The sequence below is a fragment of the Vulpes lagopus genome, chromosome 6 (assembly GCF_018345385.1).
Source record: "Vulpes lagopus strain Blue_001 chromosome 6, ASM1834538v1, whole genome shotgun sequence".
Classification (NCBI taxonomy): domain Eukaryota; kingdom Metazoa; phylum Chordata; class Mammalia; order Carnivora; family Canidae; genus Vulpes; species Vulpes lagopus.
The window spans coordinates 115,875,247-115,902,431 of record NC_054829.1 but is presented as its reverse complement, the minus strand read 5'-3'; the positions used below and the strand labels follow the sequence as shown (position 1 = coordinate 115,902,431).

Here is a 27,185-nt window from a genome sequence, read left to right as displayed (position 1 = left end):
GTAAGTATGAAATTATTCTGTTGCAGAATATGGCTCAAGCCTGGAAGATGATGTGGTGGGGGATACCTCAGGCTACTACCAGAGGATGTTGGTGGTTCTCCTTCAGGTACTGGGTGGAAACTATTTAAAGTTTGATTAAAAAATCTGAAGCTGGACTGATCTGAATCTAGATAAGTAAGGTCATTTAGAATTCTCTAATCATTTCTGGTACTTGCTTGATTGTGGCTGTATGTTGCCTGTGTGTGTTTGTGTTTCAGAATATCTGACCTAAACTCTTAATAGCACCTAACTTATTTTTAATTTTTTAATTTTTTTAAGATATCATTATTTCATTCAGAGGATTTAAAATAAAGAGGATCAAAAAAAAATAAAGAGGATCAGATTGATTTTGGACAGTGCTATGTGATGATGTGAAATATTGTAGAATTGGTATCTTAAAGTCATATTATTCCTAAGAGAAAAGCTTTATGTGCACAACCATCAAGTGGAGCCAATTTTCCTTTTGAATAAAAATGCTCATGTAATTCAATAATGTGACATTATCTCTTAAAGGCTAATAGAGACCCTGATGCTGGAATTGATGAAGCACAAGTTGAACAAGATGCTCAGGTGAGATGTGATAACTGTGAAATCAATGCTGTGGAAACTCATATATTGTGATAGTATCTAAAAATAATCTTATTGATGCATGCCTTACAAATCATAAGATTCGTGTAAGTGTATTTTTCTCATATTGATCTGACAACTATTTTGTCCTAAAAGTGAAATGAAATAAAATGAATTATATATAGTGAATTTTGCCTAGATTTTTTTGGGGGGAGCGATTATGGAAACTCACAAAATAGATCATTTTACTGAGAATCACAGATATTATTAATTCCAATGCCAGTGAGGCAGTAGGTGTCCTTGGCAGGAGGGGATAAAGAAAAAAGAATAAGGTATTTTAGTGATAGATGGTGTTTTAATATGTAGTAGATTACAAGTTAACTGTACTATTTAGGAATTCTTCTACCTTTCTTTTGATAGAATTCTTTTTTTTTTTAAAGACTTTATTTATTTATTTATTCATTCATTCATTCATTCATTCATGAAAGACACAGAGAGAGAGAGAGGCAGAGACACAGGCAGAGGGAGAAACAGGCTCCATGCTGGGATCCTGATATGGGACTCGATCCCGGGACTCCAGGATTACACCCTGGGCCAAAGGCAGGCACTAAACCACTGAGCCACCCAGGGACCCCCTTGATAGAATTCTAAATAGGATTGTTCTCTTGTCAGCGCTTTTTTAATGACATCCAAATGAAATTCTGCACTTAAATGGCTTTCAAATGTAGTATAATCTCACTGTGGTTAATAAGTAATCCCATGTTAACTATGGAGAACAAACTGATGGTTACCAGAGGGAAGGTGGGCGGGGGAAATGGGTGAAATTGGTGATGGGGGTTAAAGAGTGCACTTATCATGATGAGCACTGAGTAGTGTATAGAATTGTTGAATCACATCATACACCTGAAACTAATAAAACATACTGTGTGTTAACTATACTGGGATTAAAATATGTTTTAAAATCTTAAAAACATAAGTAGTTAATATGTTTTAAAATCTTAAAAACATAAGTAGTTAAATGTGGGAAATAAATGTTAGGAAATTTGAAACATGAGACTTGAAAAATGGAAATTGGTAATAAAGGATTATTTGCCATCATGGAATCACATACCATAATCCTGTCTCTCTGGTCACATATTTGAAGTAATATGCAATTCTGATTGTTAGTCAAACATCACTAAAAAAAGGAAGAGCCATATTCACTCTTCCAGTTGACTGTACACTACGAAACAACCATTTCTCTCCACAGAGCACTCAGTGTATAGCAGTACTCGTCAGACTTTTTTTTTTAAAGCTTTTATTTGTTTATTCATGAGAGACACAGAGAGAAGGCAGAGACATAGGCAGAGGGAAAAGAAGACTCCTCACAGGGAGCCCAGTGGGGGGCTTGATCCTGGAACTCCGGGATCATGCCCTGAGCTGAAGGCAGAAGCTCAACCACTGAACCACCCAGGCTTCCCACTTCCCAGACTTTTAAATGCATGTGAATCACCTGGGGATCTCCTTAAAAGGAGAGAGGGAGAGAGAGCAGGAGCAGGGGGAGGGGCAGAGGGAGAAGCAGACTCCTCACTGATCAGGGAGCTTGATGTGGGGCTTGATCCCAGGACTCTGGGATCATGACCTGAGCTGAGGCAGACATTTAACCCACTGAGACACCCAGGCACCCTGGATTCTGTAGTTCTAATAAGCTCTCAGATGATGCCTCTGTGGTCCTGGGTACCAGGGCTATATAAGTGTCACTTCCTGATGTGCAGAGAATGTGACCATTCAGAACCATGAAGGGGAAACTTTATACATCTGAAAACTGTTTTATGAAGTAACTTTAAGATATTCCTTGAATAGAGCCGTGGGGGGGGGGGGGGGAGGGGAAGACAAAAAAAAAAAAAAAAAAAAAAGATATTCCTTGAATAGAATTCAAGCTTTCTTTACTCTCTCAGTGTTCAGAAACAACATAGAACATGGTACACTGGCTATTAGTTTTTGATTCTTTAAAATGTATTATAGAGGCACCTGGCTAGCTCATTTGGTTGGGTGTCCAATTCTTGATTTCTGCTCAGGTCTTGATCTCAGAATCCTGAGATGGGCTGCCTCAGGGCCTTAGGCTCTGTGCTCAACAGGGAGTCTGCTTCTTTTTTTCTCCCTTTCCTTCTGCCCTTCCTCTTGCTCACATCCACATGTGTGCTGTCTCTCCAACCAATCAATAAATCAGTCTTTGAAACAAAAGTATTATTAATAAATTCAGCTTATTAAAAATAATTATCCTTTTGGTGTTATGTAAAAAGGAGAAATTGCTATTTCTTTCTTAGCAAGAGTAGCTGGACTGTTACCACTAATGGGAATTTAAGATTTCTTAATTGAGAGTAAGCCAAGACAACCAAAGGGCCCTTTTATAAGCTCTTAGAGTTTTTTCTCTACTGATACTTGGCACTAAGAGGATTCCTTTTATTTCAGGAATTTGATAAGCCACAGTGAGTTGTTCACCTGGGAATTTAACATTTTATAGATAATCCACTTTACTTTCTTTCATTCATTCATTCATTCATTCATTTATTTTCTTATATTTTTAATATGTTAAACTGATTTTACCTCCTCCTCCTCCGAATCCTGGTTTCCTGATCTTGGAGAGAAACCTGAATTTTTAGGGGAAGGAGGGGGAAAAAAAGGGAAAGAGAAGGAAATCAATGTTTATTGAGTATCTACTATTGATTACATAACATTGATGGATTCATTATATAAGTTACATAATCTCCATTAATGACTCTGTAGAAATATTATTCCTACTCTGTAGGTGAAGATACTGAGACTTAAGAGATTAAGTAACTCATCTAAGATCTCACAGATAAGGATGAGGCCCAGATTTTTTTACTGCAAAAAATCTGTACTTTGCACTGAACCAGAGGTTATCAAACTATGCTAAACCATAAAGCCCTCTCTGAGGGAAGGGGGAAGGGTGAGCAGATGTGAAGGTCCCTCCTGCAGAGCAGCTCCTTGGGTATTTGGAATCCTCATTTAGAAGAAAAGCACTCTTACATTAAAGTGAAACAAACAAAAAAAACAACTTGTAAATATTGTTCTGCATGAAGATTATCATTACTGCATATTATTTCCATAGTAGTTTTAAAATAGATATCTCAAACATGATTCTTTCAAGAAAATGAAGAAATTATAATTTTAAATAGCCAACTCACAAATTATAACAGGCTTAATTGCTATATCTACTAAAGAGAACTTCTAGAAATATCGAATAGTTCTTAAGAAAGGAGTGCTTCAGCAATGGTTGCAGTATTTTAGAGGATGCACCTTCTCTTTTAGGTGTTAATGTGTATGTATGTATATCTTATCTATGTGTAGAAAACATACTAGAGGTAATAACCAATATCTTTAGGATATTGGCATTCATAGTAATTTTTTTCTTACTTATATTTTATCTCTTGTACAAAATTTCTCAGTGAACATGTGTTATTTTTGTTATTAGATTTAAAAAGTTATTTTAACACAGATCTATAATACCATGGTATAGTTCTAAAGTTGAAATACTTGCATGACTTTCATAGTAAATCTTTTCAGTTTTGAAGAACATGCTCACATGACCAAGGTTGTTATTATTTATTTTTATCATTAAAATAAATTATTTTCAAAATTAAGTATAAAAATACGACACATTTTTCAAAATTCCCTGGAAATACAACAAAAAATATTTGTTTATATGAACCCTAAAAAGCATATATTTTCCATATATAACAGTAAAAATAGTCACTCAAACTATTCAAGTATATGTTAATTTCCTGCTGTATGCCAGGCATTGTGCTATACCCACAACCTTTTAAAAATTCAATGTGATCTTTTAGAAGTGTGAAAACTCTTTGTAGCTAGTTTTGATTAAACTGCAGTTGAAAGAGGAAATATGGAGTTTATGTTTTATCATGTGTTGCTGAACAGCTGCCAAGTAAACAAAACAAAACCTAGACAATTTAGCTCCTTAGCTAAATTCTTTTCCAGTCTGTAAGTGGATTTGTCAATGGTGAGGTAATCAGAAATTTCCACCAACCACACTGTTGCCCTTGAAAGCCTGGGAATGCAGTGGACATTTTGGGAACATTTAATCACCAGATTGATGTGATTTATTGCTTTGACTTATTAATCTCTGTGGTACAGTTCAGTGGCATGCTCCAAAGTAGCTCCAAATGCACCTCACTGAGTTTAGGAAACATTAGAATGGAAAAAGTATGTGATGATGAATCAGGCAAATTATTGTACAGGGAGTAAAACACAGGTGTCATTCAGAACCTGGAAAGGAGATGGAGGAACAGTTTACTAACTGAGGTTGAAATCTTCACAGGCTTTGTTTCAGGCTGGAGAACTGAAATGGGGGACAGATGAAGAAAAGTTTATCACCATCTTTGGAACACGAAGTGTGTCTCATTTGAGAAGGGGTAAGTGAAAAAAATGTGTCTGGTACAGGTACTTTGGTTAATTTTGAAAGTACAGGAGCCAGTATGCTAAAATATGTGCTATATAACAGGTACTTCCTGAGTGAATCAGTTTTTGTATTTCTTCCTTTTGGTAACCTTGAAAAATCTCATCATCCTCTTAGCTGCTATTATAATTTTTACAAAACTAGAGATCCTTAGTCCCCCCTTTACTATCAGGGTGATGAGGCAACTAAGCCTCTAGACACTAATCACTGAGCTATGGCTCACTTCAAGTATTTCCTCCTAAATAGTGGTACCCACGATCTCCTCTCTGGATATTTATCAGTTCTTGTGGTATCAAGTGGGAATGAGGTCAAGTGATAGGAAGCCCTACTAACTGGGGCTTTAAAAACTTTTTTTCTGTAGGTAAGATTCCTTGGCTGATTTGGCAGGACCTGGGCTCTTTCTGTTTTTCTGTTCCACTGTCCTTGGTGTTTTGAGGTTTTCTTTCTCATGCTCTGTACCTCATTGTCATAGGGTGGCTTACTGTAGCTCCAAATTTATCAATATTAACAGCAAGAAGAAAGGAAAGGGGTAAATTAATCATATCTGCTTATCAACTCTTAAGGAAAGATTTCTCAGAATCCTGTCCAGCAGATTTACCTTTGGTTCTCATTGGTTGTAACTAGTAAGTAGAGGCTGGAAATTGAGTGAACAAAGAACATTTATAATCCATTGTTTAGGGCCTGGTATATTGAAGCTCTGTGACAAAGAGTTTTGTCGGCAAGGAAAAAGGGGAAATTTGTGTTCAGTAGGACAATACTTGGTTAGAGAAAATACTTTCTGTACAGAATGATCTTTACATGATTGAGAAATTATTTTCCTTTTTTATAGTGTTTGATAAATACATGACTATATCAGGATTTCAAATTGAGGAAACCATTGACCGGGAGACTTCTGGTAATTTGGAGCAACTACTCCTTGCTGTTGGTAGGTAGTTTTACAATGTATATAATATTTATGGTGTTAAGAGCCAAAGTATTTTATTCAATTGAAGTGGTATCTGAAAATAACCACTTCTTTCTTTATGAAAAGAAGGGCTTATTATGATATTTGAGTGAAGCAAACTCCCAAATTTCCAATTCAAAGTCTATTTTGATGCTGGAAATGCATGATTATATGGTTAGTTCATCTAATCCTGTAGAAATACTAAACCAACTGTTTAAAAATCATTTTGAAGCTGTATTAAAAATGCTACTATTTTATTATGAATCTGAAGTGTGGGTATTATCTCAGAGGCTTGTAAATATTATTTCTGATACTTGGTGAAATTTTAGTATCCTTTTGAATACTGTCCTCACAGTTTGAGGCAGACTGCGAAATTGACATCTAAATTAGAAAAAAAATGTCTTCTGTATGATGGAAGATATGATGATGGTTGTTTTCAGATTATTTTGGAAATTTATTTTAGCTAAATATTCAGAATGATATGGAAAAACTGGGGAACTGAGGTGTGCTGTTTACTGTAGGATAATATACTCTTTAAATCCAGGGAGAATCTAGTCTGAGTTCCCCAGTGACCCTAGTTTTCATATAGGTTGGGAGTGAAGCTCTTTCTGCTCTTTGTTTTGAGTATTTGATATTGAGCTTGAGTTTTTGTGATGCCTTTTGGAGAATAAGCTAAAGATGTGTGTGAACTGGCACTAGTAGTAGCCTTTGATTTGACTTCCACAGTTAATTTTAGTTAGAAAGATTTCAGACAGCCCCTTAATAATTAAATACACTTAAAATAATGACATTTTTGGTTACTGTTTAAGTTTTGTTTAAACACTGGAAAAGAGAGAATAATTCCACCTCCCAGTCCATGGACTGTAATTTCTGTATATGTTAAGGAATTTTCATACAGATACTTTCTGAAGCTGAGCTGAGGTCTGAGCAGCTTTGACACTGAGTAGATACGTACATGTTCAGGGAAGATGTATGTATCTGAGACACCCTCAGTTTATCTGGATGTCTCTACTGAATTGGGTAAGTCTCATGCTGCTCTGTGTGGATCACAGATAGTAAAGAATATGAAGATAATATCTAGGTTAAGATTACAGAATTTCAATAAGTCTGAGATTTGTCAAAGATTAGTTTGTGTTATTTGCTTGAATATATTGGATCAAAAACTTCCAGATGTTTGTATCACTTCCTGAGGGGGAGGAAGATTGTGGTATATCAACAGCTCAGGCCGCCCAAACTGTGATAGCAGAGAGGAACTCAGAACAGAGGGGCATTGAAAAGCTTGCATGCCCTGTCCTACACGCCTTTCTCTGCAGAACTCGGAACTTTCAGGAAATTCCAGCCCAGTTTCTAAGAAAATACTTGGTGAATAGGAGATCAAATCAGCTTGCAAATGAGCAGTTTTTAAGCCTATGTTGCTTTTATGCTTGTAAATAAGTAGAGCAATAAGCATGAAGTAAATTTTGATTTTTAATTATGAATTCTTTTCCTATCAGTATAGCGTTTGACCATCATGTTGTTTATTTTCTTAGTGAAATCTATTCGAAGTATACCTGCCTACCTTGCAGAAACCCTCTACTATGCTATGAAGGTAAGTGCATACCTTGAATATTTCATCTAATTAATTAACCTTTTTAGCTGTCTTTCTCTGTGTATTCTTATGATTTAAATAATAGACTTTGGGTTTTTTTTATTCTCCTTAAAATATGCAGTTCAATTCTACCAAATTGTTTTACTTTATTGATTCATCATAACTCAGGGGAGTTTGATACTGTATTTGACATTTTGAAACAATGTGCCTCTCTCTTTTTCTTTTCTTATAGGGAACAGGGACAGATGATCATACCCTCATCAGAGTCGTGGTGTCCAGGAGTGAGATTGATTTGTTTAACATTAGGAAGGAGTTCAGGAAGAATTTTGCCACCTCTCTTTATTCCATGATTAAGGTAGTAGAACATTTCTTTAAATTATGTTCAGAAATCCAGAGCAGACCAATAGATAGCATGTAAGACATGGATGGGAGTACCCAACTATGTAAAGTTTAAAATTTTAGTGGTGTGATTAGAGCCATGACTTATAAAGCCTGGCATATAATGTTTCCTAAAGTACAGATGATGGTTCCCACGTGGAAGATTGGCTCTTGGCGAAGGAGAGGCTCTTGGTGAGCTTAGAAGCATCGTTTAGTAGACAGATGACTCATCAAACCCAGCCCCTGCCCCTGATGATAATGTGTTGGTTCTTTCTCACTTTTATCAGTTCCAGCTGTCTTTATTAGTTCCTCCTACCTTCCACATCGATTTTTCTTTATTGTCTATTATCACCTTGTCTCTGGTATTAGTTCATAGTTCAGGAAAGGATCAACCATGTCATCAGAAATAAGTAAAAAGAGCTTGGATATTACTATCATTTTTGTCCCTTTAAAAGCAAGGGAGACTATGTCCTATATTTAAATTTAGTTTGAGGCCTTTTGACTTTCTTTTCTTCCTTTCTTTTTTGTTCTTTCTTTCTCTTCTTTCGTTTGATAAAAGGAAAAATGGGTCATATACAAAGCAGGATCTCAACAAAGCAAGCTTTGCATTTTGTGTGTGGTATGGCTGGATTGAAGGGCACTAGAGTTCTCAAATGCACTCTGCTTGAAACATTAATTTTTCATACATATCTGTGTATGAGATAAGCAGAGGTCAAGCATATGCTGAATAGAAAACATAATAGCCACACAGTCCCAGAATTACCTCCCTTAGCCAGACACTTTGTATGTGATAGTAACTTACAGGTTTGGCAAGCTTCCTTGTTCTCTCTGTTACTTGAGAGAACATACTTTATTCTCTTAGAGCTGTGCCTTTAAGGGTAAATTAAAAAGTTAAACATATGTTAGTTACGTTGGTAGGAAACTCTTTGTAGTACATTCCTGATGTGAAAGTCACATACACAGAGATTAGCCACTTGGGGGAAAAGTCATATGGCTAAAACTTGTTGCCAGACATTTAGTTTTTCATTGTCTGCAGTTTCTGTGACTCATGGAGGTTAACAGAATACTTTTGGGTTTCAGGATGATACATCTGGGGACTATAAGAAAGCCCTCTTGCTGCTCTGTGGAGGAGAAGATGACTGAGGCATCAGCCAGAGAGAGATCTTATGCTGTGCCTGCCACCGCCACTTCGACCTTCGTTCACAGCTTGCTGCTCTTTTTGTATGCCAGTGCTTGACACATTGCCTTATTCATGTAGTGTGCTAATAACCAAAGCATACATGCTGCAGAAGAAAAATAACGGTGCTTCTTTCTTATGTTCAATTAAGATCTTTCTCTTTGTCTGTTGTAGTACTAAAGTGTACTTACGTTATTAAAGTCTAAAGTCTGGGTCATTTAGATTTTCTTTTAAAAGATCAGACTGCTTTTAGCCTTTTTAAAAAAACTTCATTTATATTAAATTGAAAACTGTATTTCCTTAATCGGAATCTTAGCCTTAAAATTATGAAATCCTGGAAGTGTTAATCAAGTTTGCTACTAAATTAAACCTGAAAAATTAATGGTGGTTGCATTCAAAAGATTAGTAAGAAATAAACATTTCCTTCCCCCTGAATTATGTGTGTGTGTTCAGAAAAATTTTTTAAAACTTACTTGTATTTGTATTTGACTGCGGTTGATACAAGGTTACTTTAGTTTCAGTTGTACAATATAGTGATTTAGTTTCTCTATGCTAAGCTCACCACAAGTGTAGCCACCATCTGTCACCATATAACACTGTTACAGTATCATTTTCTATATTCCTTATGCTGTGCCTTTTATCCCTGTGACTCATTCATTCCATAACTGGAAGTCTGTATCTTCTGCTCCCTGTCACCTATTTTGCTCATTTCTTCCACCCCAACTCTCTTCTGGTAACCATCAGTTTGCTTTCAGTATTTATAGATCTGATGCTGCTTTTGTCTGTCTGTTCATTTGTTTTTTAGATTGCGCATATGAGTGAAATCATATGGTATTTGTCTTTCTCTGCTGACTTATTTCACTGAGCATAATACTATGAACAATTATATCTTTTGATATCTTTTTTCAAGCTAGTCATTGACAATGGTGTTAACTAACAACTGAATTTACAGTTGGCTTTTGGATGATAAGCTTGAAATGCAAGTGCATTCCTCTGCATTGTGGAATGAGGGAGAGGCTAAAGGAGCCTCTGATTTATTTGAAGCATTTTTATTTGGGCATCAGGTAAAGTGATGCTTATGATGCTGGTTGCTTAATAGAAAAGCTATCTTAAAACAGCCTAAAAACTAAAAATTAAAAAAAAAAACCTAAAAATTCAGAGTGCTACTTTTCTCTTTCCTGTTATTCACTCTTTTCTCCTATTTTCATCTGCTACTTTCTTTGAGATAAAAAAAAGCAGGCAATATCTGTTAGAAGTAGTTTCTCTTAATTTGCCTTTTGGTTTTCTGTGTTCAAACTGCTTTTTGAATTGGTGTCAATTTCTTTTTTTGCACTGATACTTTGGATATGCATTTTTTTAAAGAGCATGTGATTACTATTAATAAGACATTTAAAAAAAATTTTTTTTTAATTTATTTATGATAGTCACAGAGAGAGAGAGAGAGAGAGAGAGAGAGAGAGAGAGGCAGAGACACAGGCAGAGGGAGAAGCAGGCTCCATGCACCGGGAGCCCGACGTGGGATTCGATCCCGGGTCTCCGGGATCGCGCCCTGGGCCAAAGGCAGGTGCCAAACCGCTGCGCCACCCAGGGATCCCTAATAAGACATTTTTATAAAATGTCTTCCTTAGAAAATTTTTAAATAGTAATATTGTTCATGTCACAATCTTGGCTACTAATCAGAATGGACCCTTAAAAGTTATATATGTGTGTACATATGACATTGTGATTTTTTTTTTTTTTTGAAAAGCTCTATAGGGGATCCCTGGGTGGCGCAGCGGTTTGGCGCCTGCCTTTGGCCCAGGGTGCGATCCTGGAGACCCGGGATCGAATCCCACGTCAGGCTCCCGGTGCATGGAGCCTGCTTCTCCCTCTGCCTATGTCTCTACCTCGCTCTCTCTCTCTCTCTGTGACTATCATAAATAAAAAAATTAAAAAAAATGTTTAAAAAAAAAAGAAAAGCTCTATAGGTGATTCTGATACAGAGCCAAGTTAAGAATTAATTGTCTATATATTTTTTCAGTTTTATTAGGATATAACTGAAATATATCACTGTGTAAGTTTAAAGTATACAGCACAATGAATTGATGTGTGTATTGCAAAATGATTATAATACATTTTATTAACACCCATCATCTCATATCAATTTAATTTTTTTTCAAGACTATTTGTCTTTTTTTTTTTTAAGATTCATTTATTTATTTTATGATAGACATAGAGAGAGAGAGAGAGGCAGAGACACAGGAGGAGGGAGAAGCAGGCTCCATGCCGGGAGCCTGACGTGGGACTCGATCCCGGGACTCCAGGATCGCACCCTGGGCCGAAGGCAGGCGCTAAACCGCTGAGCCACCCAGGGATCCCCCATCTCATATCAATTAAAAACATTTTTTTTTCCTTGATGAGAACTCTATAACTGGATCTGTCTCTTAACTCTCAAATATACCGTAAAGCAGTGTCAACCACAGTCATCTTAAAACTGGAAGTTTATACCTTTTGACCAGTTTTATCCAATTACCTCATTCCTCATGCCCCACCTCTGGTAACCACAAATCTGATCTCTTTTTCTATAACTTTGGTTTGTTGTTGTCTTTTGGACACTACATGTGAGATCATACAGTATCTTTTCTCTGAGTTATTCTACTTAGCATAATGTCCTCAAGTTTCTCCCTTGTCACAAATGACAAAATTTTCTTCCTTTCTATGGCTGAATTATCTATGTGTGTATATATATATATATATATACCACATTCTCTTTATCTATTCATCACCTGATGGACAATTAGGTTGCTTCCATGTCTTGGCTTATTTGTAAATAGTGCTGCAGTGAACATGGGGTTGTCTCTCAAGCCTTGTGATTATTCAAGCAGCTTATGTTATTCTTAGTGGCTCCCAGGAGTTGAAGGAACACCAAGACCTGTTAGTGTCCTAAAGTGGGAGATCTCAGTCATCACCTAGATTCAAGCTGATTGGAATCCAGACTCTCAGCAGTTTTTAAAGTATGCAAAAATACCTTTTTCTTTCCCCTTTTTTTTTTTTTTAAGATTTTATTTATTTCAGAGAGAGATAGCACAAGCATGAACACCGGGAGGTGTAAAGGAAGAAGCAGACTCCCTGCTGAGCAGGGAGCCTGAGGCAGGGCTCAACCCCAGGACCCCAGGATCATGATCTGAGCCAAAGGCAGATGCTTAACTGACTGAGTCACCACAAAAATACCTTTTTTAGGGGAAGACAGGGATGCACGTTTCTGGTTGCTTTCTTTGCACTGAGTCCTAGGGTGATGGCCAGTTAAGAACTGTTTCTTACTTTGGTACTGTCCCATTGAACTGGTGAACAGAGTCTTTCTGGTTTGTCCTCTGGAAGCCTCCACAAAAGCCGAGGTGCTAGATATGTACACAAACTCCCTTAGAAACTGGTGCGGCAATGTGGAGTGGGGCAGAGGAAGGCAATGAAGCAGGCACCTGCCAGCCTGCTGGATCTTTGATTGGAAGCTATCCCATGAGCCACAATATACAGATAAGCTAACAGGCCTCTTTTACAGAAAGACTGGGCACGCGTTTCACTCTGCTAGTTCTGTGCTATTATGCCCTGGGGTAGGTAGCTGGTTAAAAGCTATTTCTCCATTTATAACAACCCTCAGGACCTGTGAGCACAAGCCATGCTGGCCAGCAGAGCCAGGTAATCAAGACGTATCCCCTGGGTGGCAGCTATAAAAATCAGACGAGTGTATAAGTTCCCACTCAGGGGCACCAGTGAACCTGACCAAAGCAGAGAGAGGTGCAAAGAAGAGCACCCATTGGCCTCTGTCACCGGAGAGCAACTAAGCAACCTAGCAACCTAAGGTGTGCTAAACCAGAAGCCTGCCCCTTAGGCCAAAGCTTAAAAGACAAGCAAATAGGCCTCTTTAAAGGAAAGATTGAGGGTGTTTCAGTCTGTGTCTGTGCTTGGGTTTGGTAGCCAGCTATGCACCATTTCTTCCCTTGTTACAGACCCATGAGACTCACGGATGCAAGCCCTGCCGGCCACTTGGGCCAGATGATCAAAGGGTGTCTCCTGGGTGGCAGCCATAAAAACGGCACTAGACATGTGTACCAGAGATCTCGATCACTCAGAGTGAGAGTGAGAAGACAGTGCCAGTCCTCTGAGGTCTTCACAGAGGATTATAGTCAGCCCTTAGGATGTATGTTTAATTACAAGCCTTCCCCTCAGGCTGAAGCTGTGAGGATTAGCTAATAGGCCTCTTTCACAGACTAGGCTCCCCAGTCTATTGCCTCTCAGCTATACCTTGGGCATGGTACCCAGTTAAGAACTCCTTTTCTATTGGTTACAATCCTTTGGGACCTACAAGCATAAGCCCTGTTAGCCACCAGAGCCAGATAATGAGGAGGAGTATCCCCTGGGTGGCAGATGCAAAATTCAGGACTTCACATGACCCTGTGTAAGTGCCTTTCTGGGAGTTACTGGTGACCTGGAGTGAGGCAGAGGGAGAGCATAGAAGTGGTGCCCACAAGCTCCCATTTTTGGAGATGATTTCCTTATGTGTGTTACATTAGATGCCAGCCCCTCCAGGTTGATGCTTTAATAAACAAATGGGCCTGTTTCACGGAAAGCCTGGGTGCTTTTTGTTTGGTTGCCTCTGTTCTGAGTCCCAGAATGGACGAATCCAGATGAACCCTTTAAGTACTGCTCCTCAGTTCGCTATATAGTCTTGTGGGTCTTGTGGTTGAGAGCCCTGTTGGCCTTCGAAGCTAGATGTTTTGGGGACTCAATTCTCAAGGGGCAGGTTTTTTTTTTATAATAAATTTATTTTTTATTGGTGTTCACTTTGCCAACATACAGAATAACACCCAGTGCGCATCCCCATCCCCCCAGTCCCCCCCTCAGTGCCCGTCACCATTCACCCCCACTCCCCGTCCTCCTCCCCTTCCACCACCCCTAGTTCGTTTCCCAGAGTTAGGAGTCTCTATGTTCTGTCTCCCTTTCTGATATTTCCCACACATCTCTTCTCCCTTCCCTTATATTCCCTGTCACTATTATTTATATTCCCCAAATGAATGAGACCATATAATGTTTGTCCTTCTCCGATTGACTTATTTCACTCAGCTTAATACCCTCCAGTTCCATCATGTCGAAGCAAATGATGGGTATTTGTCGTTTCTAATGGCTGAGTAATATTCCATTGTATACATAGACCACATCTTCTTTATCCAGTCATCTTTCGATGGACACCGAGGCTCCTTCCACAGTTTGGCTATTGTCGACATTGCTGCTAGAAACATCGGGGTGCAGGTGTCCCGGCATTTCATTGCATCTGTATCTTTGGGGTAAATCCCCAACAGTGCAATTGCTGGGTCGTAGGGCAGGTCTATTTTTAACTCTTTGAGGAACCTCCACACAGTTTTCCAGAGTGGCTGCAACAGTTCACATTCATCCTCTCCAACATTTGTGGTTTCCTGCCTTGTTAATTTTCCCCATTCTCACTGGTGTGAGGTGGGATCTCATTGTGGTTTTGATTTGTATTTCCCTGATGGCAAGTGATGCAGAGCATTGTCTCATGTGCATGTTGGCCATGTCCATGTCTTCCTCTGTGACATTTCTCTTCATGTCTTTTGCCCATTTCATGATTGGATTGTTTGTTTCTTTGGTGTTGAGTTTAATAAGTTCTTTATAGATCTTGGAAACTAGCCCTTTATCTGATACGTCATTTGCAAATATCTTCTCCCATTCTGTAGGTTGTCTTTTAGTTTTGTTGACTGTATCCTTTGCTGTGCAAAAGCTTCTTATCTTGATGAAGTCCCAATAGTTCATTTTTGCTTTTGTTTCTTTTGCCTTTGTGGATGTATCTCGCAAGAAGTTACTGTGCCTGAGTTCAAAAAGGGTGTTGTTGACTGTATTCTCCTCTAGGATTTTGATGGACTCTTGTCTCACATTTAGATCTCTCATCCATTTTGAGTTTATCTTTGTGTATGGTGAAAGAGAGTGGTCCAGTTTCATTCTTCTGCATGTGGATGTCCAGTTTTCCCAGCACCATTTATTGAAGAGACTGTCTTTCTTCCAGGGGATAGTCTTTCCTCCTTTATCGAATATTAGTTGACCATAAAGTTGAGGGTCCACTTCTGGGTTCTCTATTCTGTTCCATTGATCTATGTGTCTGTTTTTGTGCCAGTACCACACTGTCTTGATGACCACAGCTTTGTAGTACAAACTGAAATCTGGCATTGTGATGCCCCCAGATATGGTTTTCTTTTTTAAAATTCCCCTGGCTATTCGGGGTCTTTCCTGATTCCACACAAATCTTAAAATAATTTGTTCTAACTCTCTGAAGAAAGTCCATGGTATTTTGATAGGGATTGCATTAAACGTGTCAATTGCCCTGGGTAACATTGACATTTTTACAATATTAATTCTGCCAATCCATGAGCATGGAATATTTTTCCATCTCTTTGTGTCTTCCTCAATTTCTTTCAGAAGTGTTCTATAGTTTTTAGGGTATAGATCCTTTCCCTCTTTGGTTAGGTTTATTCCTAGGTATCTTATGCTTTTGGGCGCAATTGTAAATGGGATTGACTCCTTAATTTCTCTTTCTTCAGTCTCATTGTTAGTGTATAGAAATGCCATTGATTTCTGGGCATTGATTTTGTATCCTGCCACGCTGCCAAATTGCTGTATGAGTTCTAGCAATCTTGGGGTGGAGGCTTTTGGGTTTTCTATGTAGAGTATCATGTCATCTGTGAAGAGGGAGAGTTTGACTTCTTCTTTGCCAATTTGAATGCCTTTAATGCCTTTTTGTTGTCTGATTACTGAGGCGAGGACTTCCAGTACTATGTTGAATACCAGTGGTGAGAGTGGACATCCCTGTCTTGTTCCTGATCTTAGGGGAAAGGCTCCCAGTGCTTCCCCATGGAGAATTATATTTGCTGTGGGCTTTTCTTAGATGGCTTTTAAGATGTCGAGGAATGTTCCCTCTATCCCTACACTCTGAAGAGTTTTGATCAGGAATGGATGCTGTATTTTGTCAAATGCTTTCTCTGCATCTAATGAGAGTATCGTATGGTTCTTGGTTTTTCTCTTGCTGACATGATGAATCACATTGATTGTTTTACGAGTGTTGAACCAGCCTTGCATCCCAGGAACAAATCCTACTTGGTCATGGTGAATAATTTTCTTAATGTGTTGTTGGATCCTATTGGCTAGTATCTTGTTGAGAATTTTTGCATCCATGTTCATCAGGGATATTGGTCTGTAATTCTCCTTTTTGATGGGGTCTTTGTCTGGTTTTGGAATTAAGGTGATGCTGGCCACATAGAACGAGTTTGGAAGTACTCCATCTCTTTCTATCTTTCCAAACAGCTCTAGTAGAATAGGTATGGTTTCTTCTTTAAACGTTTGATAGAATTCCCCTGGGAAGCCATTTGGCCCTGGACTTTTGTGTCTTGGGAGGTTTTTGATGACTGCTTCAATTTCCTCCCTGGTTATTGGCCTGTTCAGGTTTTCTATTTCTTCCTGTTCCAGTTTTGGTAGTTTGTGGCTTTCCAGGAATGCATCCATTTCTTCTAGATTGCCTGATTTATTGGCGTATAGCTGTTCATAATATGTTTTTAAAATCGTTTGTATTTCCTTGGTGTTGGTAGTGATGTCTCCTTTCTCATTCATGATTTTATTAATTTGAGTCTTCTCTCCTTTCTTTTTAATAAGGTTGGCTAATGGTTTATCTATCTTATTAATTCTTTCAAAGAACCAACTCCTAGTTTTGTTGATCTGTTCCACAGTTCTTCTGGTCTCGATTTCGTTGAGTTCTGCTCAAATCTTAATTAACTCTCTTCTTCTGCTGGGTGTAGGATCTGTCTGCTGTTTTTTCTCTAGCTCCTTTATGTGTAAGATTAGGTTTTGTATTTGAGTTCTTTCCAGTTTTTGAATGGATGCTTGTATTGCAATGTATTTCCCCCTCAGCACTGCTTTTGCTGCGTCCCAAAGATTTTGAATGCTTGTATCTTCATTCTTATTAGTTTCCATGAATCTTTTTAATTCTTCGTTAATTTACTGGTTGACCCTTTCATCTTTTAGCAGGATGGTCCTTAACCTCCACGTGTTTGAGGTCCTTCCAAACTTCTTGTTGTGATTTAGTTCTAATTTCAAGGCATTATGGTCTGAGAATATGCAGGGGACGATCCCAATCTTTTGGTATTCTCCTCTAGGATTTTGATGGAATCTTGTCTCATATTTAGATCTTTCAGACCCGATTTGTGACCCAGTATGTGGTCTATTTTGGAGAAAGTTCCATGTGCACTTGAGAAGAATGTGTATTCAGTTGAGTTTGGATGTAAAGTTCTGTAGATATCTGTGAAATCCATCTGGTCCAGTGTATCATTTAAAGCTCTCGTTTCTTTGGAGATGTTGTGCTTAGAAGACCTATCGAGTATAGAAAGAGCTACATTGAATTCACCAAGTAGAAGTGTATTATTATCTAAGTATTTCTTCATTTTGGTTATTAATTGATTTAAATATTTGGGAGCTCCCACATTCGGGGCATATATATTGAGGATTGTTAAGTCCTCTTGTTGGATAGATCCTTTAAGTATGATATAGTGTCCCTCTTCATCTCTCACTACAGTCTTCGGGGTAAATTTTAGTTTATCTGATATGAGGATGGCTACCCCTGTTTTCTTTTGAGGACCATTTGAATGGTAAATGGTTCTCCAACCTTTTATTTTCAGGCTGTAGGTGTCCTTCTGTCTAAAATGAGTCTCCTGTAGACAGCAAATAGATGGGTCCTGCTTTTTTATCCAGTCTGAAACCCTGTGCCTTTTGATGGGGTCATTAAGCCCGTTCACGTTCAGAGTTACTATTGACAGATATGAGTTTAGCGTCACCATGATATCTATTCACTCCTTGTTTTTGTGGATTGTTCCAGTGAACTTCTTCTTAAAGGGGAATTCTAAGAGTCCCCCTTAAAATTTCTTGCAGAGCTGGTTTGGAGGTCTCATATTCTTTCAGTTCCTGCCTGTCTTGGAAGCTCTTTATCTCTCCTTCCATTCTGAATGAGAGCCTTGCTGGATAAAGTATTCTTGGTTGCATGTTCTTCTCATTTAGGACACTGAATATATCCTGCCAGCCCTTTCTGGCCTTCCAGGTGTCTGTGGAGAGGTCTGCTGTTACCCTAATACTCCTCCCCATAAAAGTCAGGGATTTCCTGTCTCTTGGTGCTTTAAGGGTCTTCTCCTTATCTTTGGAATTTGCAAGCTTCACTATTAAATGTCGAGGTGTTGAACGGTTTTTATTGATTTTAGCGGGGGGGGGGGATCTCTCTATTTCCTGGATCTGAATGCCTGTTTCCCTTCCCAGATTAGGAAAGTTTTCAGCTATGGTTTGTTCAAATACATATTCTGGCCCTCCATCCCTTTTGGCGCCCTCAGGAACCCCAATTAAACGTATGTTTTTCTTCCTTAGGCTGTCGTTTATTTCCCTTAATCTAACCTCATGGTCTTTTAATTTTTTGTCTCTTTTTTCCTCAGTTTCCCTCTTTGCCATCAACTTGTCTTCTATGTCACTCACTCATTCTTCCACCTCGTTAACCCTAGTCGTTAGGACTTCTAGTTTGGATTGCATCTCATTCGATTGATTTTTAATTTCTGCCTGATTGGATCTAAATTCTACAGTCATGAAGTCTCTTGAGTCCTTTATGCTTTTTTCTAGAGCCACCAGTAGCTGTATAACAGTGCTTCTGAATTGGCTTTCTGACATTGAATTGTAATCCAGATTTTGTAACTCTGTGGGAGAGAGGACTGTTTCTGATTCTTTCTTTTGAGGTGAGGTTTTCCTTCTAGTCATGTTGCTCAGTGCAGAGTGGCCAAAAACAAGTTGTATTGGGAAAAGGAGAAAAAGAGAGGAGAGAAAGAAGGAAAGAAAAGAGAAAAAGAAAAAAGGAAGAAAAAAAGAAAAAAAGAGAAGAAAAAGAAAAAGAAAGAAAGGGAAAAAAGGGTTGGGGAAGCAAACAAGTCAAAAAGCAAAAAGCAAAAAAAAAAAAAAAAAAAAAAAAAAAAACACGGGGGGTATCTTCTGATTCTGTATACTTTAAGTCCCTTGACTTCCCCTGGAACTGGTCCGTGTCGCTGGTCTTCTGGGGGAGGGGCCTGCTGTGCTGATTCTCAGGTGTTAGCACTTGGGGGAGCTGCTCTGCCCCCCCGCCTGGTGCAGGGCTCAGTGGGGGTTGTTTACCCCGTGAGGCCCCGGGAGGAAGCCACAGTGGCGGGGGCAGCTCTGGGACCCTGGAGTCAGCTCCCGCAGTAGCTCCGGGGCTCTCCGTCTGCAGGGCCTGGGGGCTCTGGGGCGGGGCCGCTGATCTGCTCAGCTCCGGGCAGGAGCGTCCTTGCTGTCCTGGGCCCTCCCGGCCTCTGCCTGTCCCCGGGGGAGGCCGGATCCTGGGCTGTGTCCCGGCGCCCTGTGCTCGGGGTCTGCGCTGTTGGATTCGCGCTCCCGCCCCGCAGCCCCCTCCGCGGAGCCGCCCCCGAGCCCCTCCGAGCTGCTCCGGGTCCCGCCGTGCGCGCTGCAGCCCTTAGGGAGCTCGGCGCACTGCTCGCGGCAGGTGCCTGTTAGTGTCCCCGGGAGCCCGAGGGCATCCCCGCCCTCCTGGGTCCTGCTCTAACTCCCTGCGGGCGCCTTTCACCCCAGGAAGGTTGGTGCAGCTCCTGCTCCTCCGGGACGGGGCTCTCCTGTCCTGGGGACACTTCGCCCCGGCCTCAGCCCGGCTCCTCGCGGGGCCCCTCCCCCTTGGAGGCCTTTTGTTTCTTTATTCCTTTTTCCCCGTCTTCCTACCTTGAGAGAAGCGCGAACTCTTCTCACTGTAGCGTTCCAGCTGGTCTCTCTTTAAATCTCAGGCCGAATTCGTAGATTTTCAGGATGATTTGAAGGTTATCTAGGTAATTTGGTGGGGACAGGTGATTTGGGGACCTTACTCTTCCGCCACCTTGCCCCTCCCTCAAGGGGCAGGTTTTAAAAGTTGAAGTGCCAAATGTGGGGTTCAGACCCTTTGCTTCCAAGGGAGAAGTTCAGGGTTGTGAGTTCCCTTCCAGCTGTGGGTTATAGCACCAGGGATGTGGTTTATGGTGAGATTGTTCCAGCCTCTCCTACCCATTCCCAAGTGGGTTTCTTTGTTTGCCCAATATGTAGCAGTCACTCATCTCGTTTGTTTTTGTTTTAGAGAAGGGAGAGCATGAGTGGGAGGAGGGACAGAGGGAGAGGGAGAAATCTCAGGTGTTAGAATCAGAGAATCTCAAGCAGACTCCATGCTGAGCTCAGAGCCTGACTTGGGGCTCAGTCTCATGATCCTGAGATCATGACATGAACTGAAGTCAAGAGTCAGATGCCCAACTGACTTAGCCACCCAGGCATCCCATTGGTTCTTTCTTTCTTTCTTTTTTTTTAGAGGAAATTATTCCATATATAGTTATGGATTTGATGTGTCTGTGGAAGGTGGGGAGTTTTCTTTTTCTGTATCAATTAGGTGAATTATAGTAATTGATTTTCCACTATGAAGCAATCTTACATTTTCAGGATAAATTCCACTTTGCTATATTATTATTTTAAAATATTGCTGTATTTGTTTTATTTCTGTATTTTTGAGAATTCTTTTCTGTGTTGATGGAGCATACTTACCTGTAGTTTTCTTTTCTTGAAATATTTTTGTCTAGTTTTAGTATCAGAGTGTTGCTAGTCTTCTAAAATAAGTTGGGAGTGTTTCTTCCTGTTCTGTCTTGTGTGAAAATTTGTGTAGAATTGGCATGAAAATTTTTCTTGTATGTTTGGTAGATTTTCCAGGGAAGTCATTTAGGCCTGGAATTTTTTTTGGGAAGGTTTTAAACGGAAAAATCAACTACATATAATTTTTAATATATAGACATCAAATATATATCTATATTTTAAAATATATATAAAGATTTTTTAAAAAAAGATTTTATTTATTTATTCATGAGAGACAGAGAGGCAGAGACATAGGCAAAGGGAAAAGCAGGCTCCCCACAGAAAGCTGAATGTGGGACTCAATCCCAGGACCCCAGGATCATGACCTGAGCCAAAGGCAGATGTGCAACCACCAAACCACACAGGTGCCCCTATAGATCACAAATATAGTGGCTTAAAATAACCCAAATTATCATATAGTTCTAGAGGTCAGAAATCTAAAATAAGTCTCACTGGTTTAAAATAAAGGTGTTGGCAAGACTGTGTTCCCTTTTGGAAGCTCTAGGGGAAAATCCCATTTTCTTGTCTATCTCAGTTTCTGGAAGACACCTGTATTCCTTGGCTCTTGGGTCCTTCCTCCATCTTCAAAGCCAGCAATCGATTCACTTTACTTTCTGTTTTCTGTCCTCACATCTCTTACTCTGACTCTTTCCCTTTTAAAGGACCCTTGGCAATTACATTGGGCCCACCTGGATAATCCAGGATGCTCTCCTCATCTCAGGATCACGTCTGCAAATTCCCTTTTGTCATATGAGGTCGCAGATTCTGAGGATGAAGACAGGGATGTATATATTTTTTTGTGTGGGGGCCACTATACAGATAGTTTCAGGAAATGATTGTGGAGTATATACACCCCATGGTCTCTGCTCAGGTAGTAGAGCTGCTCCACATTCTAGGTATAAACACAGCTGCCATGTAGTATACCCTCGGTAATTCCGCTGATGTAAAAGAGGGAAAGCATTTCTTTACTTAAATTTTTTTTTTACTTGTACTTAATTTCTTTTTTTTTTAATTTTTTAAATTAATTAAAAAAATTTTTTTTTATTGGAGTTCAATTTGCCAACATATAGCATAACACCCAGTGCTCATCCGCCAAGTGCCTCCCTCAGTGCCCATCACCCAGTCACCCCAACCCTCACCCACCTCCCCTCCCACTACCCCTTGTTCATTTCCCAGAGTACTTAATTTAAATCATCGAAACCCTCCGGGGTCAAGTTTTTCCTTCCTCATTCACCTCTGTGTGTGTATGAGTGTGAGTACTTGAGCGCAGTGCACCCCAAGGAATCTCCTGCCAAGCCTGCAGAGGTCTGCCTTATGGTCACTGGGTGGTGCTGTTGGCATAAAGTTTCACCACATTCAACCCACTTCTGTTTAATAGCAGCAAACTTAATTATCAGCGTCGAAGGGCCTTCCTCTAATCGTCTGCTGTAACACACAGACAAAAAGTCAATTTAAATTTTAATCCCCTATTTGATTACTTGTCACTTGGTTTAGAATTATCCTGTCTTCCTGGGCTTAGGGTATTCTTTTTCTTTCCCCCCCTAAAGCACTGTTTTGTCCTTTGCCTCAAGATATTTTGAAGTCCAATTCCTACCTTTTCCCCACCCATATTCCTTATTTGGATGTAATTTTATTTTTTTAAACAAGTTTTTAGATTTTTGTTTATTTGTGTGTGAGAGAGAGAGTGAGAGCATGAGCATGAGCTGGGGGAAGGGGTAGAGAGAGACGCAGTCTCCTCACTGAGCAGGGAGTCTTGATGCAGGCTCCATCCCAGGACCCTGGGATCCTGAGCTGAGCTGGAGACAGTCGCCTAACTGACTGAGCCACCCAGGCACCCCCGCCACCCATATAAAAACTACTATTTCCTTCTTCACGTTTTTCAATTGGTTTCCTAATATAATAAATGACTATTTAAGGTCATTAAATAGTCACCTTTCATCTTCTCTTCTACAGCCTCTCAGCATCCTTAAGTTACTCTTTTTGGTGCCTTTTATATTTATCTATGTAACTTAAAGCAATATGTTTACATTTTTAGTTCTTGTTCCAACAATTATTACAGCAAGAATCCCTAGACCCCTCATTTTGAAAGGCTAAGGTACCAGAGACTCTCTACCTTTCTTCTCTCCTCTCCCCTTTCCATCTCCCAACTCTGGTCAACTGTAATTTTGCTTTTCAGATTGTCAGCATTGATTCTGTTTACATTCTCCTCCATAACCCCAGTGAAGTCACTATATTTGTCAGTATATTGATTCTACAACTTGGAAATAGAGATGTTCAGCTTATCAACTCATAGCTAACCTACCTGCATGTCATTCTTGCCTTCATGACACTTGACATCTGTGTCACAACTTTCCTGGGGTGCCACAGAGAAGGCTGTCTTTTTGCAGCCTCTCTTCTGTGTATTTTCAGTTAGGACCTCATCACTTTCTGTCACTTTTCCTTCAGCTTTCCATTTCCCAGGAATCTGATGACATTTCTCTTACCCTCACAGCTTCCCTGTTGTTCTCTTTATTGTAAGATTTTTAATGCCTTGACTCTTATTTAATAGTGTCCAGGGCCCATAATTTCTCAGACTGCTATCTTAAACCGATGTTCTAGAATGACTTCTCAAGTGCCCATGCTGTTCATGGTGCCTTCTACAGGTCCTGCCTGATTCCCCATGCCCTTGTTGTCGTGTTCTTGTCTCCCTTTGTGCAACTGCTGTGCCCTCTTCCCAGAAGCCCCAGTCCTGTTCCTATTTCCAGGCCAAGGAGGCTGACAAAAAGAAGGTATAATTGACTCTTGAACAACATGGGTGTGAACTGCATGGATCCACTTTTTTAAAAAAAGATTTTATTTATTTCTTCATGAGAGAAAGAGAGAGAGAGAGAGAGAGAGAAGCAGAGACACAGGCAGAGGGAGAAGCAGGCAGGGAGCCCAACATGGGACTTGATCTTGGGTCTCCAGAATCACACCATGGGCGGAAGCTGGTGCTAAACTGCTGAGCCACCGGGGCTGCCTGAACCCACTTTTTAAAAAAAATATTTTGTCTATTTATTCATGAGATGGTCCACTTATATGTAGTATTTTTTTTTCTATGAATCAGTACAGTATTGTTTATGTATTTTCTCTTGCTTGTGATTTTCTTTTTCTTTCTTTCTTTCTTTTTTTTTTAAAGATTTTATTTATTCATGAGAGACACACAGAGAGAGAGAGGCAGAGACACAGGCAGAGGGAGAAGCAGGCTCCATGCGGGAGCCTGACATGGGACTCGATCCCAGGTCTCCAGGATCACACCCTGGGCCAAAGGCGGGCGCTCAACCACTGAGCCACCCAGGGATCCCTTGTGATTTTCTTAATAAGAAAATTTCTTAACATTTTCTTTTATTTAGCTTCCTTATTATAAGAATATAACTCATAAAACATACAAAATATGTGTTACCCAACTGTTATGAGTGAGTCTTCCGGTCAACAGTAGGCTATCAGTTTTTGTTTTGGGGGGAGTCAAAAGTCTGTATAGATTTTTGACTACACAGGAGGCAGCACAGTTAACCCCCACATTTTTTAAGCATCAACCATAGTATTTAAACCACCTCAGTACCTCCCTGGCTGAAGATGATCATAGTTGCCCTGTGGGGCTGTAGACAGGAGTCCTTGTTCTGATCTCTGAGTCCCAGATTTGTCCTGATGACATGACTTCTCCTGCCCTTTATGCCCCAGACTCCTGGGACTTTACTTGTGCTTTCTTTCTGTTTCTAGCAATTTGGCTTGTGTTGGTCTCCTCTCTTTGTCCATTGGTAGTCTTGTGAGCCAGCCAGACCATAGCACACCTCCCAGATAATCATGGCTAGCATGCCCTGACCACCATCTCAGATTCCCTGTTACTGTGTACCACCTCTGTCACTGGGCCCTCACTACCTTCTCCTGGAAATCTAGCTGCAAGCTGCTATCTGCGTGTCCCTGATGTGGCCACCTGTTTTTAACATGTCCTTGTCCTCCTGGTTGCCCTTCCTGTTGTTCATTCAGTCTGCCTACTCCGCTTTTTCGACCTCACCTATTTTCTTTCATTAGGTGCCATCTTCCCCACTTCTTGCTTGCTTGAGCTGCTACAAGGAAAGCAGAGATACTTTGTACTTTCATCTGTTCACATATCACCCTCCAATTCTCCACATCCTACAATCTATATATCCTCAGTGAGGGCAATATCATCCCTAAGAGGGTAGACATTGGTTTTGGGAGCTGAAAAAAATTTACTCCTTTTGCATATAAAGCACAGATATATGCATATTGTACATGAACAGATAAACAGCATATATTTGCGGTATTAAACAGTTAATAATGAAGATCACCTCTCTTTGTGGAGAGCAATTATCTCTGTGTAAGAAGAACTTACAGTGCAATGGGAGAGTCTCCACTGATGGGCATGACCTTAAGACCCTACCCAATTCCATCTCAGTGCTGGGCTGGGTTGAACTGAATTGCTCATATGAAGATTAGACTTGTGTAAGGATACCAGAGTGAGAGAGAGAGATAGACAGACAGAGGAAGAAAAGAAATAGAAAAGGAAAAAGAGAGAAGAGATATTGATTGGTTTCAATAAACTTTTGTAGAAGTTTTTTTTTATTTTTTATTTTTAAAAATTTTTTTTATTATTTATTTATGATAGTCATACAGAGAGAGAGAGAGAGAGAGAGAGAGAGAGGCAGAGACATAGGCAGAAGGAGAAGCAGGCTCCATGCACCGGGAGCCTGATGTGGGATTCGATCCCGGGTCTCCAGGATCACACCCTGGGCCAAAGGCAGGCGCCAAACCGCTGCGCCACCCAGGGATCCCCTTGTAGAAGTTTTATATCTAAAAATTTTGGAAAGAATTATTTTCTTATAGCATAATTAAGTTTTATATCATTAAAAAAAACATAAAATTGTGTTTTTTTCAATACATATTGGGTGGGGACACTCATCAAAACATGCTTAGGATGTTAGAGACTTTTCTCTTCCCTGGAGAAAGTAAAGATCAGGGCTCTTATTTTGGAGGATCCTGGAGGATGGGATACACCTCAGGTAGATGGGCCTTCAAGGAAGGGTTGCTGGCAAGGAAAATCCCAGGGGGCAGCAGTGGCTATGTGAATGAGGGTTCTGACGTCATCTGCTAATATGAATGCTGTATGTTAGGAGACACATGATCTATCTCATTAGGGTAATGATTAAGAGCAAGGCTCCTGAGCTAGACTGCCTGAGTTAGAATCCCTTCTCCACTGTTGACTAGCTGTCTGACTCTGAGTAGGTCACTTGATTTCTGTGACACAATTTCCTTATTTGTAAAATGAGGATGATAGGTATGTACTTTATTGAGAATTAAATGTGTTAATACTTATAAATATATACTTAGGCAGAGTAAGTTCTCAAGCATGAAGGTTTTTAATATTCCTTGCCTCTAGTGCCATGGATGGCATGTAGAAATCATGATAAATATTTGCTGAATAATAAATGTGGCACTACCTATGAGAGGAATGAACTAGATCTTTTGCGAGTCTTTGGAGAATGACAATGCAAAGATCCTGATCTCAATAGCTCTTTATTAAAAGATAATCTTAAAGTAAAATGACTAGTTTTAATCTATTAAAGTCTATTGCTAAGTTCTATTTTATGTATCTGTGCCAAGGAGAATGATTAGTTGTTTCTTGTTTTTCCTTGGTTATGGTGTTGGTGCTGAACACTCACTAGGAAAGAACAAAGGTTTGATTTCTTCCTCCCAACCTAGAAAGGGAAGGTTGGCATTTGTGTTCCTCCAGGTTTGAATTGTGAGGAGTGTTTTCAGCATGAAGGAGGCAGGGATGCAAATGGGATGGGCAGATTATGTAGGATCAGTCCTGAATGGGAAGGCAGCCTTCCAGTGGAGGTAGGTGAGAGGGGGCCATATGGAGGGTGAGGACAGGAGGAACCTTCTTGAGGGGTTGGGTCTGTACTCCCCTCCTGCGTCCTAGGATGTGCCCTTGAATGTGGCAAGGCCTTTGATGGGACAGCTGATGGAGGGCAGTAGAGGATGAAGATTGGGTATGTTCTGGAGTTGCTCCTTCAAATGAACCACTTAAATAAAGAGCATCTTTCAGGAAAATTAGAATGAAGTGATCACTACAGAAGTCCTTAAAAACTTTTTTTTTTTGTATTGTGTAAGCCTCACCAGTTTCTTGTGTGATATCAAGGGTGGGGGGGGTGGTTTACAAAACATGATTTGAAATTCTTATCATTATGAAAGATGGAGAATTTAAGTTTGTATTTAATTTGACTAGGAAAAAGAGAATAGCATG

General features: G+C 39.9%; 1 protein-coding gene across 2 annotated transcripts in view; it reads left to right on the top strand.

The window, feature by feature from the left end:
- The window catches only part of ANXA5 (annexin A5), a 42,134-nt gene extending 32,530 nt beyond the window's left edge, over positions 1–9,604 (top strand). For both annotated transcript variants that reach the window (XM_041759429.1, XM_041759430.1), the window contains 7 exons: positions 27–106; positions 553–609; positions 4,946–5,039; positions 5,913–6,008; positions 7,556–7,614; positions 7,847–7,969; positions 9,073–9,604. In XM_041759429.1, coding sequence (XP_041615363.1) covers positions 27–106; positions 553–609; positions 4,946–5,039; positions 5,913–6,008; positions 7,556–7,614; positions 7,847–7,969; positions 9,073–9,135 — 572 coding nt within the window. In that variant the 3' untranslated portion in view covers positions 9,136–9,604. The remainder of the gene's footprint in view (positions 1–26; positions 107–552; positions 610–4,945; positions 5,040–5,912; positions 6,009–7,555; positions 7,615–7,846; positions 7,970–9,072) is intronic.
- Positions 9,605–27,185: the final 17,581 nt, after the last annotated feature.